We start from the raw sequence: 16,721 nt of genomic DNA on the forward strand, positions 1-16,721 counted from the left end.
GATCTTTCCCTTAACATTCTAGGCGTGTGCGCATTCTCGAACCTCCCGCTCACGCGCGCATCTCGCCCGCCTTTGCGCGTGTTACCTTCTCGCGCTTGCTAGCGCCCGCCTAGCTCATACAGTCTCCCTCCATTTTTATTTCAAGGAACTTCTCTCAGTGGTTGTCCTTTGGGTCGAGTCGTTGTCTCGTATCCTGGTCTTGCTGTAGAGCACCCATTTGTTTTAAGTGTTTTCACCTATAGTCAAGATTCCTCTTCTACATCGGTCTAATGAGCCGACCAAGGCCAGCGAGCTGAGCACTCTGCTCGATGGCCATGATGTCTTCCTTCGCAGCAATTTGCCTGTGAGTATCCTCCAAGGCAGCAGCCTTAGCTGCTTTCCCTGCTGCTTTCTGACTTTTTTCAGCTGCAACCACTTCCCTTGGACATTGTGTTTGATTTGCATCAAGGACAATTTGTCCTGGATGCTTGCTGGCATTACTGGGGCATGTCCCAGGTCAAGGCATGTAAATGGAGGCAAGTGTTGACATGGGCGAATGACGAATATGAGATGGTAGAGAAAGAGATGAAATCGATCCAGGTGAGGCTTTTTATTTGAACATGTAATTCACACACTTTAGTTCCATTTCAACATCTGCCTTAGTTCCTAGTCCCTCGCGCTACCTATTTGCTGCCCAACATGGCCCCAGGGATGATCAAACTTGTTTGTCAGGTTCCAGGCTGCAATCGCGTCTTCAAAAATAAGTCTGGTCTGATGAAGCACAAGCACACGAAGCATCTGCTACCCCAGCAGATCAACTGAACTGTCCCAGGTCCTGGCTTTATATCTCCAAGGGCACAATCTCCCATTCCAGGTGCAGAGGACGAGCAGGAGAATCCAGGATTTGTGCCTGAAGAAGGTACTTGGGTGGACATGGGAAACTTGTTCCGTGTGTTCCATCCGCATCTCACAGGTAGGTGTCTTTTGTTGAGTCCTTTCGCTCTATCTAATTGAACTGTTTTCTTTGCAACTCAGGGCTCAAATGCGACACTGATGGTACATTTATTGATCAAGATGCACCTCCCTCACCTCGTATGAATGCCCCATCAACTGACTGGACGCCTTATCAAAACAGAGTTGAATTTGAGACAGCAGAATTCCTCTTTATGTGGAACCAAATGTCTGCAAAGCAAATCGACATGCTGCTCGACTTATGGGCTGCAACTCTCATCAAGCATAATAATGCTCCCCCTTTCGCCAACCACAAGGACATGTTTGCAACCATTGATGCGACCCTGCTAGGCGATATCCCCTGGCAGAGCTTCGCAATGTCCTACAACGGCATCAAACCACAAGATAATGTACCGCCGTGGATGACCGCGCAATACAATGTGTGGTATAGAGACCCACTGGAACTTGTGCGCAACATGCTCGCAAATCCCGACTTCAATGGGGAAATTGAATTTTCGCCCTACCGTGACTACACCACTGACAACAAACGGTACTGGAAGAACCTTATGTCAGGTGATTGGGCATGGAATCAAGTGGTGAGTGTTTTCAAGCCAGAATTCAAGTTGCAGCGTGCTGAGAATCACATTTAGGATCTAATTGCTCAAAATCAGGAGACCCATGGTTCAACATTCGTGCCGTTGATTATGGGAAGCAACAAGACAATTGTCTCAGTCGCTACTGGACACACCGAGTATCACCCACTCTACCTATTGATTGGTAACATTTTCAATAGTGTGCGACGTACGCATCGCAACGGTGTCGTACTTGTTGGGTTCCTTGCTATACCAAAAAGTAAGGACCCACACTTAAATGTCTCTTGTTGTAAACTCATGTTGTTTATTTAGGCACAAAGGAGCATAATAATTGTGTTCATTATAGGAACTTCCATCAACAACTCTTTCAGCGGTCCCTGGCAAAAATTTTCGAATCTGTGAAAATGTTCATGGAAACTCCTGATGTCACATGCTTTCTGGACGGTCACTTTCGATGAACAATTTATGGTATTGGCCCATACATCGCTGATTACCCTGAGCAGTTGATGCTATCTGGTGTTGTGCAGCGATGGTGTCCACGGTACGACAAAATTTGTTTTATTTGTATTTGTTTACATATGTGCTTCACAGGTGTCTGGCAGATAGCAAGGACCTTGACCGTGGTCAGCCTTGTCTGCATAGGCGCGAAGAACACATGGAGCTGCTCATTGACCGACTGACACATAAACAGCTGTGGTCCGAGTATGGTATCATCAGCGATCTCGTTGTAAGTTGCCTATTGTAAAAACTTGCCAGGACTTACATATATCAACCCTCTACTAGCCGTTCACCAATGATTTCCCTCGTGCAGATATCCATGAGCTTCTCTCCCCAGATATTTTGCACCAGATCATCAAGGGGACTTTTAAGGACCACTTAGTTGATTGGGTGGAAGACTATTTGACGGCCACACATGGTGCTCACCTTGCAGCTGAAATTATGGATGATATTGATCGAAGGTACGCAAACCACGGAACATTTGACAACTAATACTCATAATACTAAATGATAGCAGTGGTCGCCCCATTCGCTGGGTTACAACACTTTCCAGACGGACGCGGATTCAAGCAGTGGACTGGTGACGACTCCAAGGCGTTAATGAAGGTGCGCTGCATAATTTATTTTGAAACCTGTGTGCGAGTCAACTTATGTGATATTTAGGTTTATATACCTGCAATCAAGGATCATGTCCCTGAAGACATCACACGTGCTTTTAGCGCGTGCCTCGATTTTTGTTATCTTGTATGATGCGAGGCTCTCACTGAAGACGACCTTGTACAACCTCGAGAAGTTTTGGAACACTTTCACGAATACCGGTGTAGAGAATCATGCCTCTCATGGCGTGATATGGCAGTTTCCACTAGGGAGTATACAGCACCAACTCGCAGCACCACTCTGTGTACTGTCCACAGTGATTCCTATATGAGGCGCAGCTTTCCCGCGCAACGCGCGCCATGCGCGCATAACTTCCCGCGCTTCGCGATGTATACGCGCGCGCACTTTCCCGCGCTTGCGCGCCCTTTAGCGCCAGCCATCCAGATGCATCCATCCACTGTCCACCATGTTCTCTAGTGCATATATTTCTATTTCTCTCATTGCATATTATTCCATCTTTATTTTTATCATGGACTCTCACATATATATATATTTACATACCTACTCGGCAGCGCTTCGGCTCCGCATGACTGCGCTTAGGTGCACTATATAAGTGCCAGCAGTATATACTATTACTTTACTGAACTTTCACCTCTCATTTTACCTAGTACTTACTACCTAGAAAGTCGCAATAGAACTCTATTCCTTTACATATCGCACTCTTCTCTTATATTGCATTATATTATCACTTAAGCTTAGTCTCTCTACCATTTCTGCACGCGCGCACGCTTTCCCGCGCATGCGTTCCCATGCCTTCGTACCTTGCGCGCACCTGCGCTTTCTCGCGCTTCGCTTCAGCGCGTACCTCTAGATCTTTGCTGCACTCACTTCCCTTAAGGGTCGAACGCGCTTGCCACCTCAAGCATAGCAGACTAGGCAACACTCGACCTACAACATTTTTAGATACAGTTAGGAGCATCTTTTGTTCCTAGCAGTATTGTTGTTTCTACACCGGGAAATCTTCAAAACGACTGGTGTAACCACATCATTCTCCCTTCCCCGCCAACATTCTATGTGTCACTACATTGTAGAAACAACAATACTGTGAGGAACAAATGATGCTCTTGACTGTATCTATAAATGTTTGTAAGGTTGCGCGTTGCCTAGTCTGCATTACTTGAGGAGACAAGTGCGTTCGACCCTAAAGGGGAAGTGAGTGCAGCGAAGATCTAGAGGTACGCTGAAGGTACAACAATTCAGATGGTGAGTCTGAACAATGTTGGGTCTTGCAGAACCTAGCTGCTATTCGACCCTAAAGGGTTTCTGGACCAGGCTCAAGGCTCAGAGGAGAGGAAATATCATAGAAAACTACTGAGCACTCAGACTCATACTGGTAACTGGTGAAAAGATTGATTGATTATGTAAGCTACAAAAGTGCCAACATAAGGTAAGGTAAAAACAGTCTCTACAAGCCCAACCAGAAATGAATCCCTACAACGCGCTGAAGCAAGGCGCAGGAACACGCGCGCATATTGGCGCGAAGCGCAGGAAAGCGTGCGCGTGTGTGCGGAAATGAGAAAGAGTAAGCTTAAGTGGTAATATAGTGCAAGATAAGTGAAGAGAGATGCAAAGTGTAGAGGAATAGATTTCTACTGCGACTTTCTAGGTTAGTAAGTAGTAGGTAAAGTGGGAGGTGAAGTTCAGTGGTAAAAAAGTAGGTGAGGAGTAGTATGTACTGCTGGCGCTTATATAGCGCGCCTAAGCGCTGTAATGTGGAGCCGAAGTGCTACCAAGTAGGTATGTAGAGATATATATGCACAAGAGAGAAACAGAAATATACGCACTAGGGAGCTTGGTGGACAGTGGATGGATGCTTCTGGATGGCTGGCACTATAGGGCGCTCAAGCGCGGGAATGCGCGCGTTGCGCAGGAAAGCTGCGCCTCATATAGGGATAGCTGCGGACTGCACACAGAGTGGTGCTGCAAGTTGGTGCTATATACTCCTTGGTGAAAACTGCCATATCACACCATGAGAGGCATGAGTCTCTACAATGTATCGATGATCCGACTTTTTGGGGCACCTAATGGTCTTTGTTCCTCCATAACGGAGTCTAAGCACATAAAAGCAGTAAAAGAACCCTGGCGCTGCTCTAGCAGGTTCAAGGCACTGGGTCAAATGTTGCTAACGAACCAGCACCTTGACAAAGTTGCAGCTGCCCATGCAGATTTTGAGGCATGCGGCATGCTTTGTGGTTCTTGCCTCTCAGAAGCTTTGCGAGAACTTCAAAGATGTGCATGATCATTTGTGATAACAATCCAGCACTTCTCACCCCAAAACAGGTCATAATAATGATGAAGATAGTGAGTCGGATGATGATGCAATGGCTGGCACAACACTTGCAGGTCTCCCTGGGCGCCTGCAAGTTCATGAACCTCAAAATCAATCTGTCGAGGGAGATGCTGGTGAAGTTCTTGATGGACCAACTGCGGAATCTCACATTGAACTTGGAGTGACACCCCGTGAGTCAGTTCACATGTCCTTCAACCCTTCCTCACAATACTTAGAATGTGTCCTGAACATCGAGACACTAGGCCTTCAACTCGACCTTCCACATTTCCCTGGTATGATTCAAGAATTCCTCCACGACCAGCTCCATTCGACGAACCCCGACCCTCCCCATTTTGATCCTATGACAGCCCCAATATTCTTAGAGAAAGTGACACTTTTTAATTCTGCCACTGCAACATTCTATGTGCCTAGTGATCTGAGTGGCACTGGAGGCATGTGCCATGAGTATATCCGGTCAACACCATCATGGCGGGGAGGCCCTGCTAGGCATGATTGCGTCTTCATTAACATGGATGCTGATACAGACTCTCCCATGGGCGGACTTTCAGTTGCGCGGGTGTTGTGCCTTTTCTCATTCCAATACCGGACATCATACTTTCCTTGTGCCGTTGTCCACTGGTACTCTCACATACTCGAAAGCCGTGATCCTGACACGGGTATGTATATTGTCACACCTGGAACAACTGACAATGGCACTCCAGACATATCAATTGTTCATATTGATTGTGTTTTTTGCGCTGCCCACCTCATTCCGGTATACAGCACAAATTTTATTGCTTGTACAATTAGTCCGCACGACTCATATGATACCTTCGACTCATTTTATGTTAACAAATATGTAGATCATCATGCTTTCGAGATAGCGTGACTCCATTTTACACTAATTTCACTAGTATACACAGGTACAAGACTGACAGCACAAACTTTGGCAGGCAGAGTTACGAAGACGACACTCTCAAGATGATTGGTCAGTCCTTGTCAAATGTGAGACATCCTAGTACTCACTGTGAACTATAGTCACCCTACACTCGAGCAACACGTTCTGTTTTGATTCCTGCGCTTGGACGACGCGCTCTGTTTCGATTCCTGCACTCGCCGAGTGACATGCTCTGTCCCAAGTCCTGCGCTTGCCGGGCAACTTCAATGTGTTCCGTTTTGATTCCTGCGCTCACGCAACATGTTCTCTTTTGATTCCTGCACCATACCCATTCCTTTACCTTCTTCCAGAACCCCAATGAAGCCTCTGCCTTCGCTTTCGCCTTCGCCTCTGCCTCTGCCTCTGCCTTCGCCTCTGCCTCTGCCTCTGCCTCTGCCTCTGCCTCTGCCTTCGCCTCTGCCTCTGCCTCTGCCTCTGCCTCTGCCTTCGCCTCTGCCTCTTCCACCTCCACCTCAGCCCTAATTGCTGCCTCTGCTCGAATCGCTATCTCTCCCCACTGGCACCTCCTTCCTCGCATACTACCATACACTGGTTTGGAAGCCATGTTCTGTATTGCTGCACTTGCTTCCCCTTTAGGGTCGAACGCACTTGTCTTCTCAAGTATAGCAGACTAGGCAACGTGCGACATTTCAACATTTATAGATACAGTCAGGAGCCTCGTTTGCGCCTCGCAGTATTGTTGTTTCTACACCATGTCAATATCAATGTGAGCGACTCTCATCTACTCCAAAATTGCTAGCACCAACGCAAGTCATTAATGCAGAACAGCGAGAAAACAATCTTGACAGAAGCCAACAATGTCTATCATTTCTCTGCAAGTCTGGCTTCCGTTGGTTTTCATCTTGACCACCGACAAATACCTCATGTAGCCCCCTACTTCTTTAAGGTGTCTGATGCAGTGAAAGACCTTCAAGGACAAGACACCCTCTCACCTATCTGCATAGCACTGCAAGCTTATTCTGGCTAATAGCCATACCTGCCTCCTTCACCAAACTCCGTCTTGAATCTCAAGGTATTGTCCAATGCCCACAACTCATTCTTCCCACTTACCGACCCTGTCAAGGTAGTCCGACCTTCAGGTATGTCCAAGGATCATTTCCTTTTTCGTCTTTGCTCATCTCATTTTCTCCTTGTGTTCTGCACATGTAGACACCCCCTTGCCTGCATTCAGCATCATACATCCCCTACATCTATGTACAATGGGCTCTGTTGTTCCTGAATGCCCCCACATACCTCAATTCTCATCAGGCACTCCTTGACGCCTACCTCTGCCAAAGCTTACTTTCCATTGAGTGGTGGTCAGGACTATCCTGCGCTCGTCATTTTGTGAGGTTGGCCTATATTGAAGGATCTGCTGCATGTCAATCCACACTCTGGGAAGGTATACTAGAAAATTTTAGACGACTCTGGCAAATTGTCTCCGCCATTGTAGCTGCTGAGGTGCACAATGGCATAGTGGATATCAGCAGTGTACCCACCATTGAGGGCCCTCCACCCCTAGATGTGAATGATTGATGTTATTAGCTATTTTACACTACTGGTAATACATTCATGTGTTGCTTCATAGCACACTGAGTAAGATTGTTATACATCGGCGAAAAATTTCAGTCGGCTCTGTAGTGCCATTGTAGAAGCAACAATACTGAGAGGAACAAATGAATGCTCCTGACTGTATCTAAAAAATGTTGTAAGGTCGTGCGTTGCCTAGTCTGCGTTACTTGAGGAGACAAGTGCATTCGACCCTAAAGGGGAAGTGAGTGCAGCGAAGATCTAGAGGTACGCGCTGAAGCGAGGCGCAAGAAAGTGCAGGTGCACGCAAGGCATGGGAACACGCGCGCGTATTGGTGCGAAGCACGGGAAAGCACGCACATGCGTGCAGAAATGAGAAAGAGTAAGCTTAAGTGAGGATATGATGTAAGACAAGAGAAGAGAGATGTGAAGTATAGACAATTAGATTTCAACTATGTTCTACTAAGTAGTAACTGGGTAGTTACTTATGAGTTAGTGCCCAAGTGAAGTTCAGTGGAAAGTAAAAGTACTCCAAAGTAGTATGTACTGCTGGCGCTTATATAGCGCGCCTAAGTGCTGTCATGCGGAGCCGAAGCGCTACCGAGTAGGTATGTAAAGATATATATGAGTGAGAGTCTATGATAAAAATAAAGACGGAACAATATGCAATGAGAGAAATAGAAATATACGCACTAGAGGGCTTGGTGGACAGTGGATGGATGCTTCTGGATGGCTGGCACTATAGGGCACTCAAGCGCGGGAACGCATGCGCGCGTATACATCATGAAGCACGGGAATGGTGCGCGCATGGCGCGCATTGCGCGGGAAAGCTGCACCTCATAGTGGAATACCTGCGGATAGCACACAGTGATGCTGCAAGTTTGTGCTATGTACTCCCTAGTGTAAAGCGCCATATCACACCATGAGAGGCATGATTCTCTACACCGTGTTCTACACACTAAGCCATCAGTTATAATGACTGAGTAAAAATATTGTTGATGTATCTGAACTTATGTTATGCTAAAGGAATTGATACATCTATTCTGCCACCAGTGGTGCATATAACTAAGTAGTATGATATTGTCAAGTCCTCTAATACTATTGCCAATATGTGAAAAGACTGCAGGTCAAGGCAACCGACATGATAGCCTTAGGCCATAATGGCGCCAAAGGGGCCTGTGATAGCAGAACCATACCAAAGGTCATATATATTGCAGCCAAGTGATAGAGCACATTCATTCATTAATTATATAGCACTCCATGGCCAAGTCTTCCAATGCCATTGTCAATATGTGAGAAGAGTGCAAGTGAGGGCAACCAAAGGTGTGACATGATATCCTCAGGCCATAATGGCGCCCAAGGGGCCTGTGATAGCAGGACCCCACCAAAGATCATATATATTGCAGCCAAGTGATAGAGCACATTCATTCAATAACTATATAGCACTCCATGGCCAAGTCTTCCAATGCCATTGCTAATATGTGAGAAGAGTGCAAGTGAGGGCAACCAAGGGTGTGACAGCATCAGTAAAATTACATGCCTCTTAATCTAACTTAACTAGCTTATTTTAACAACTAAGACAAAATAAGACAGTCTTATGCTAAGATGAGCAACTTAATCAAAGTATCTGGTCTTGCAATGACACGCAACTTAACGGCACTTGAATTTAGTAAAATAAGACAAATAAGCTACAGTATAAGCATGAGCCATGAAAGTAAGACATCAATAGACATAATAAGAAGGATCAATCATGAATGGGTGAATAGTAGTATGTGCGGCGAAGAGTGTGGAATGCGGTAGATAGTGGCAGCCAGTCCAAACAAGCAAATGTGATATTGAATACTATGCCCATTGTGAATGAACACATATTAAAGGTGAGAGTAAAGGAAACTTACCTTTAACGGAATGCAAACAGGTCAGCGAATTCATCATCCTCATCAGGCGCAACATTACTGGTGGCCCTCGAGCTCCCAGTACTTCTTGGATGCTTCACATACTGCTGTGCCTCTTGCACTATGCTCGCGAAGTCCTCGTCAGGAAGCACCATGATGGGCTGCATGAATTTCTGTGTCATGGGGCCCCAGACAGGTTTGCTAAAGGCAAAGTGCTTGCCCTTTTTGATGACGGGTGTCCAAATATCTCCATCGCCTATCTTCATAGCTTTGGTGCATTTGCTACAGGTTTCTAAAATGATGTTGAAGATGATATTCCCGTCTACGACTAGCTGAAGGATACGGCACACTGCAGTGACAACAAGGGCAGAGGCAGCCTGTGCACCAATTGCTTCGGTGTCGAGATTGGGAATTCCAACATGGCCGTAGGTAAAATTGAGGTGGGACATGAAGATCAGGAGTACAAAGGAGGCCCTCCACATGCCTGTCCAAGCCTTTGAACAGATAATTAAAATTGATATTAAATAGTAATGAATGATGCTACTTACCTTGGGAGTGAGCCCAGCATTATCTCTGAATATAGACCAGTTTTGCTTCAGCATGGCTCGCAAAAACTCCTTGGGAGCCTCTGGATCCAGGAAATCAGTGTCCTGTGCAAAAAATGCTGTAAGAATGGAACAAGCGGCAATGCCAAACCCTCCACGCCATTCCATGAGGCGTTGTTTGGCCTTCAAATTTCAGTAGACTCGAACAATATGAGAAAGATGGACTTACCACTTTCAAAACAGCGCCAGAACTGGAGATTTCGTGCTCAATCCTACCCTTGTATATATGGTCCCAGATATTTTGCATGATGTCCCTTAATTCATGGTCACCAGGGCCCCATGGCTCGACATCTCCACCAGCCCAGTGCGCAACTGTGGGTATGAATACCCAACACCAGGTATTGTTGTGCTGACAGCCATCTGGAAGATCATCGTTCTGGTACCAATTATTAGCGCCGCTGGCATCACGGCGAGATGTGACACTCGTGGTGTGTGATTCTGTCTTCGCTCGTTTTGAAGCAGGCGCATGATGGCTATTGATACCAACATCAGTCTAAATTTTGCAAAAAAGTCAAACAGGTACTATGTATAGTGAAAAAAGTGACAACTCACTGAAGTGGTGAGGCGTTTGATGCCTTTTCCCACTACAGGCGCAGAGGGTGCTTCATCCTCAGCCTCCTCAGTATCATCGGGCTTGTAAAGTTCCATAGACAAATCCGACATGAGCTCAGGGCGGCATGGAATCCTGGCAGTTGTCCTCGATGGTTGAGTACAAGGGGGAGGAGAAGACAATGATTTGGTCCTTGCGATTTGTTGGGATGGCGCACACACTGGGTGTGAGGTATGCGGAGATGACAAGCTACTGACTTTAACCACATCCTGAGGTAAAAGTTAGCATGATGTAAATGGAAAAAAAAATAGGACTTACTGAAGTCGTGCGTCTAGCACTGTCACCAGCCTGGATTTTCTTACTGGCCTGGTAAGCAGCCTCGCGCTCGAGTGAATCATCGTCGTCCAGTGGTGATAAGTCTGACTCTTTGATGCTGCATGCTGGAGTAGGAGGAGGACCCAGATTGGTGCTGGCCAAACTCCCATGTGTGATCTTTGACACAGCAGCTGAAGTGGCAAGTGAGGAAACACGGGTGTGTGTCAGCATTCAAATGCTGTCAGAAACAGAAGGCCTGAGTAACTTGCTAGTTGCGAGTTTCTCAGCCCAATCCTTTGTCTTGCTGATGCCTGTGTAGTCGTCCTTTTCCATACCAACATTAGCCACACTGAATTGATCAAGGATATCAAGGTGAAAGAGAGTTGTTTCGGTCAGTAATAACATGGTAGTTGGGAACAATGATAACTCACTCCTTTCTTCCCTTTCTGGTCACCCTTTGATGTAACACGTGCCTCAACATCTCTCGTATACTGATCCTTCTTTTGATTGATACCAGCCGCATTATCAACAAAGTGTGCAACCTGGACAGCTTCGTGGTGTGCCATTTTCTGCACACACTTCCTCCTTGGCTGTACCTCTGCAAGTTCCTCATCACTGGACATAATGTGGTCAGTCTCAGCATTATTATGGTGAGTCTGTTCTTCTTCAGGATCGTGCTCCACTGGCTGAATGCCATCTTCGTCTACAGTATCCATTATTTCAACATCTTCCTCCTCAGCTATACCAACTGGTTTCTTCGCCTTCAACACAGGTCGTGCCCGAGGCCTTGGCCTTGGTGGATCCATAATGATCTTGAGGTCGTTCAAGGCCCTCTGGTCCTCAATAGCAGCAATACACTCGGCATTACGCTGGACTGCAGCTTCCCATTCTTGCTGCTCGCGCTCAATGTGGTCGTTGTCTTCCTGGATTTGACGAGCTGTACGTCTTTTCTGTTTTGTTTTGAGAACAATCTCACCAGGATGTTGATTCACATTTTTAGGATGAGTGTTTGGCCGTGTCATTCTTGTAAAAGGCTTCATTGGTAGATGTGAAAATTTCGTTGAGGGTAGGGAGGTTGAGAAGGGACTTTGAAAGAGTTACGTGTTGCTCGCACCAGTTCTGTGTATGTAGTATATTACCATTCACTTTAGTATGACAGGTTTGCTAATACTTGCTATTTTTTAGTCCTCTCAAGTTGCACAGGTCTGCTCAACATGCCTGAAGACCATGACGTCCCTCAAAAACAGCTCAAATGATGGGCATTTAGTGCCCATTGCATTCAGTGTCCATACCCTGGGTGCAAACACTGGTTGAAAAACACCACTGGGCTCAAATCCCACCAAAGTGTGATGCACAGCTATTCATTTACTCGCTCCGGTCAAGCGCCACATTCACGATGTGCTTCTGTTCAAGAGGTTGAAGACGAAGAAGCCCCAAGTGTCACTAACCATTGCACTGCATAGCCCTTCAAAAATGACTTCCCTCATGCCGACATCCACGAGCTGCTTGCTCCTGACTTGCTGCATCAACTGATCAAAGGCACATTCAAGGACCACCTGGTTGAATGGGTGGGTAAATATCTCGAACGTGAGTATGGAAAAGCAGGCGCGGCAGAGATTATGGATGATATTGACCAAAGGTAATTCCACTTTCTCCCATCTTCTTACAGTGAGAACTGATAACACGCTAGAATTGCTGTCGCACCCTCATTCCCTGGTCTATGGCGTTTTCCACAAGGGCACAGGTTCTCACAATGGACAGGTGACGACTCGAAAGCATTAATGAAGGTAAGCCCGATGCTTGTATTATCTTGTGTACACTTATGCAACTATTTACTAGGTCTATCTTCCAGCAATCGAAGGGCATGTACCAGACGATGTAGTTCAAGCATTTCAAGCATTTCTGGAATTTTGCTACATTGTTTGCACCAACATCATCACGGATGATACTCTCACAGAGCTCAGGGATGCCCTCAAGCACTTCCATAGATACCGCACCATATTCCAGACTATCGGTGTCCGCTTTGACATCTCCCTGCCCCGACAACACTCCCTTGTTCACTATGAGATTCTCGTCCGAATGTTTGGCGCCCCAAACGGGCTTTGTTCATCCATCACCGAATCCAAGCATATCAAGGCAGTAAAGAAACTGTGGCGATGCTCGAGCAAACACAAGGCTCTCAGTCAGATGCTCCTCACCAATCAGCACCTGGACAAAATCGCGGCAGCAAGAGTTGATTTTCATTTGCGCGGGATGTTTAAAGGTTCTTGCGCTTTCAGCTACTATAATTCATTTTGTACGTGCTTTATGTTTGATTTTGATTTGTTTTTATTCATTAAATCCCCAGTCAACAATTGCTTCAATCCCAAAGATGATAACAGCACTGAGTCGGACATCGACAACAACAACCACGAAGCGCAGTGGCCCGAAAAAACCAATCCATTAACCAAGGAAGCTGACGACTATGACAATGTCGAGGATGACGGAGTTGTAGATGACGAGGACATTATTGCTGATGTGAACTTGGCACATTGTGCTTGTGCATATTCAAACTTTCTGACAACTTTCGAGCATTAATGTGACATTCAGAATGTAAATGTGCGCGTACAATTCCCAAACTTGCAGACGAACTTGATTTGCCATCACTCCCATGTCTCATTTGTCTGTTTTTATATGACCAGATTCACGCTGACGACAATCATTCTTCCACCGATGTCCCCCTTCGTGACTGTCCATCTTTTACAGGACACATCAAGATTTTCCATTCCGCTTCCGCTACGTTCATTGCACCAAGCGATCCAAGCGGAATCACTGGCATGTGACGCGAGCACATTCGTGCTGTGCCCTCATGGTGCAATGGACCAGGCCGGTATGACCATCAGCAAATCGCTGGGTTCCTTTTCGTCCCTTAGTCTACTTAAAAATATTATTAAGGCCGTCAAGGAAAATAAGCTGCTATTTTTATACCTGGTTCAATTTATTCTAAGGCCAACGTCATTGCAAGTAAGTTTAAGGCAAGGTAAGGCAGGATGTTTAGGATAAGGCAGCGAAGGCAAATGAGTTCGCAGAAGTAGTACAGTACAACTTATTTACATGTATCTACTTAGCTTGGCAAGGCAGAAAAACAAGCGCACAAGTGCGAACAAGCAAAGTTGGTATATCCAAAGACCAAAACACATAGTAAGTTCCACCGGCACTCATTGTCTTGATCATTGATCAAGGAGATAGGATCTAGTGATATGCGCTGAAGGTGCTACTGGTTGGCCAATGCAAAGCACAAGAAAGCGCGCAGGTGTGCGTAAGGCACAAAGGCGCGGGAACACGCACACGTGCTGCGCGAAGCGTGGGAAAGTGCGCGCGTGTATGCGGAAATGAGAGAGAATAAGCTTAAGTGATAATATGATGTAAGACCAGAGAAGAGAGATGTGAAGTGTAGACAAATAGATTTCTACTATGTTCTACTAAGTAGTAAGTGGGTAGTAACTTGTAAGTGAGTGCCAAAGTGAAGTTCAGTAAGTTAATAGTATGTACTGCTGGCGCTTATATAGCACACCTAAGCGCTGTGATGCGGAGCCGAAGCGCTACTGAGTAAGGTATGTAAAGATATATATGAGTGAGAGTCCATGATAAAAATAAAGGTGGAACGATATGCTAATAAGAGAAATGGAAATAAATCCACTAGAGGGCTTGGTGGACAGTGGATGGATGCTTCTGGATGGCTGGTGCTATAGGGTGCTCAAGCGCGGGAAAGCGCACGTGCATATACATCGCAAAGCACAGGAATGGTGCGCATTGCATGGGAAAGCTGTGCCTCATATAGGAATAGCTGTGGATAGCACACAGGGTGGTGCTGCAAGTTCGTGCTGTATACTCCTTGGTAGAAACTGCCATATCACGCCATGAGAGGCATGAGTCTCTACAGCGGGTCACAGCACTGATGGCCTTCCCACTCTCGACCTGGGCTCTGGAGAAAGCAAGCCTATACAGTATATAAGCGACTTTCAAGACTATTGATCTTGTCAATCATCTTACTGGGCCATGTAGGTCGTGGTAGCCCGAGCCCCTTCAGTGACAAATTCCGTATTATACGGGCCACCCGACCTCCATAATATCCCATATGAGATGGGCCAGCGGATCATGAGCCCATGTTGTGTATATTCTCAATGATGACGGTGTAGAAGAGGAATCTTGACTATAGGTGAAAACACTTAAAACAAATGGGTGCTCTACAGCAAGACCAGGATACGAGACAACGACTCGACCCAAAGGACAACCACTGAGAGAAGTTCCTTGAAATAAAAATGGAGGGAGACTGTATGAGCTAGGCAGGCGCTAGCAAGCGCGAGAAGGTAACACGCGCAAAGGCGGGCGAGATGCGCGCGTGAGCGGGAGGTTCGAGAATGCGCGCACGCCTAGAATGTTAAGGGAAAGATCCTATTTGAAGAGTGGATGCACAGATGGATGGTTGACAGGAGAATCAGATCAGATATCAAGTGAGGAGGTGATCTATACACTTTCCAGTACACAAAGATAAGGGGAAAGTAAGTACCAGAACCCAAAGATTCCCTTCTCTATTTAAGAATGGAGATTACACTATGCGGCGCACTTCCGAGCGCGCTCCTGAACCGAGTAACCATATCAACTCTAATTATAGCTAAGTTTAAATAGACTTTCTATATGTAGCGCGGATTTCAGACCGATGATTTGTTAGTTCAATGAAGGAGATAGGAATAACGCACCAGCAAATCAGTAAGGACATGGGACGAATGGACGGACAATAGCACGAAGACCTAGGAGGAGGCACATGAATGCGTGCGCGAGTGCGCGTGAGACTGGTCCTTTGGATTAGAGCTGGATCATATAGGAATGTATGGATAAAGGCCGGATACTCAGCATTGAGACGCGCGAGTCTCTACATCTCCTGGGGACTTACATTCTGAGTGTCCCCACTCAGTGCTATAGCGCGGGATCTTGGACTTGAAGAAGTGGTGATAGACAGGGATCAGGTGACCGCGAGAGTAGGGTCGTCCTTTGATGATCGCGAGCATTGATGATGTAATCGGGGGAGATGTTGATAAGAAGATGGACGCATTCTCGCGATCTCTTGACTTCTTTCTTATCAATCTCTCACCATGCCTACTTTCAATGTTGCTATGCTGAACGCCACTCCTTCCCCTGAGCCTGTTCCAGTGGCGCAAGGGCCTCCTGAGGACGCACCTATGGGCGACGCTAGTGCAGAATCCGATGCTGACCGCCTCCTTGTTGCTTGGGCCTCCATTCTGGTCTCTTTGGAAGGATGTGTGATGTCCGTGCCTGATCTCAAGCCAGAACTCCTCGAGGATCAAGAGATGTGGTTGCGCGAGTGGTATTCAGTGCTGGTGAGTGCGCTTACATGTATTCATCTATTGTGGACTGACATTCCTAGGCCACCTTGAACAGTTATTCCATGCGCGCGGGTGTGTTGGCATTGGCGCTGGAGATGGATGACAAGAGCGTGGAGTTGTTAAAGCAGGGGCAGAAGAGTTGTAAGGAGATTGAGGCGGTCGTGAAAGACTGGAAGGCGAAGGTGATTGCCTCAGTTCCCCAGGCGCCTCCCATGCAAGCTGCGTGCGCCACTGGCGCGTCCGAAGTCGAGGCGCGCGCCACTAACACGTCTGGTACTGATGTCAGCAAGAAGGTGCGTCTTCTGTTTCCTGTTGGCGCGCCACTCTATTAACATGTCTGGCTGCGCTAGCCTCGTGTCAGGCGCATGTCTGTGGTCAAGGTGCGGCACTGTGGTGCTTGCATTGCCAAGGACATAGACTGCGGAGGCGCACCTGGTCGCCGGTGCCCTCCTTGTGATGTGTCCAAGCGCGCTTGCACTTTCTGTAAGTCACACCTTTTGTATTTTGTTGGCGCGCGCCACTGACTGCTGTGGATTAGCTAAGCGCAACTATACAGATGCG

General features: G+C 46.7%; 5 protein-coding genes across 5 annotated transcripts; 3 read left to right on the forward strand and 2 right to left on the reverse strand.

Moving 5' to 3' along the window:
• Positions 1-678: 678 nt before the first annotated feature.
• F5891DRAFT_977657 (uncharacterized protein) lies at positions 679-2,605 on the forward strand (the record flags this gene model as incomplete). Its single annotated transcript, XM_041376726.1, has 9 exons — positions 679-748; positions 812-952; positions 1,015-1,526; positions 1,581-1,782; positions 1,836-1,858; positions 2,051-2,064; positions 2,115-2,250; positions 2,307-2,482; positions 2,539-2,605. The coding sequence occupies 9 exons, from the start codon at positions 679-681 to the stop codon at positions 2,603-2,605; spliced, it is 1,341 nt and encodes a 446-aa protein (XP_041229115.1).
• Positions 2,606-4,647: 2,042 nt separating this feature from the next.
• On the forward strand, positions 4,648-5,836 carry F5891DRAFT_1185154 (uncharacterized protein; the record flags this gene model as incomplete). The annotated part of the gene is made up of 3 exons (XM_041366525.1): positions 4,648-4,909; positions 4,959-5,138; positions 5,184-5,836. 3 exons carry the CDS (start codon positions 4,648-4,650, stop codon positions 5,834-5,836), a joined length of 1,095 nt encoding a protein of 364 aa, XP_041229116.1.
• A 154-nt stretch (positions 5,837-5,990) lies between these two features.
• F5891DRAFT_1185155 (uncharacterized protein) lies at positions 5,991-6,449 on the reverse strand (the record flags this gene model as incomplete). The annotated part of the gene is made up of 1 exon (XM_041366526.1): positions 5,991-6,449. One exon carries the CDS (start codon positions 6,447-6,449, stop codon positions 5,991-5,993), a length of 459 nt encoding a protein of 152 aa, XP_041229117.1.
• A 2,862-nt stretch (positions 6,450-9,311) lies between these two features.
• Positions 9,312-11,798, reverse strand: F5891DRAFT_1185156 (uncharacterized protein; the record flags this gene model as incomplete). The annotated part of the gene is made up of 6 exons (XM_041366527.1): positions 9,312-9,800; positions 9,855-10,034; positions 10,081-10,404; positions 10,464-10,730; positions 10,780-10,953; positions 11,208-11,798. 6 exons carry the CDS (start codon positions 11,796-11,798, stop codon positions 9,312-9,314), a joined length of 2,025 nt encoding a protein of 674 aa, XP_041229118.1.
• Positions 11,799-12,125: 327 nt separating this feature from the next.
• On the forward strand, positions 12,126-13,598 carry F5891DRAFT_977660 (uncharacterized protein; the record flags this gene model as incomplete). Its single annotated transcript, XM_041376727.1, has 6 exons — positions 12,126-12,215; positions 12,240-12,415; positions 12,467-12,563; positions 12,616-13,072; positions 13,124-13,293; positions 13,458-13,598. 6 exons carry the CDS (start codon positions 12,126-12,128, stop codon positions 13,596-13,598), a joined length of 1,131 nt encoding a protein of 376 aa, XP_041229119.1.
• Positions 13,599-16,721: the final 3,123 nt, after the last annotated feature.

This window comes from Suillus fuscotomentosus, assembly GCF_016647785.1.
Source record: "Suillus fuscotomentosus strain FC203 chromosome Unknown F5891scaffold_12, whole genome shotgun sequence".
In the NCBI taxonomy this organism is placed as follows: domain Eukaryota; kingdom Fungi; phylum Basidiomycota; class Agaricomycetes; order Boletales; family Suillaceae; genus Suillus; species Suillus fuscotomentosus.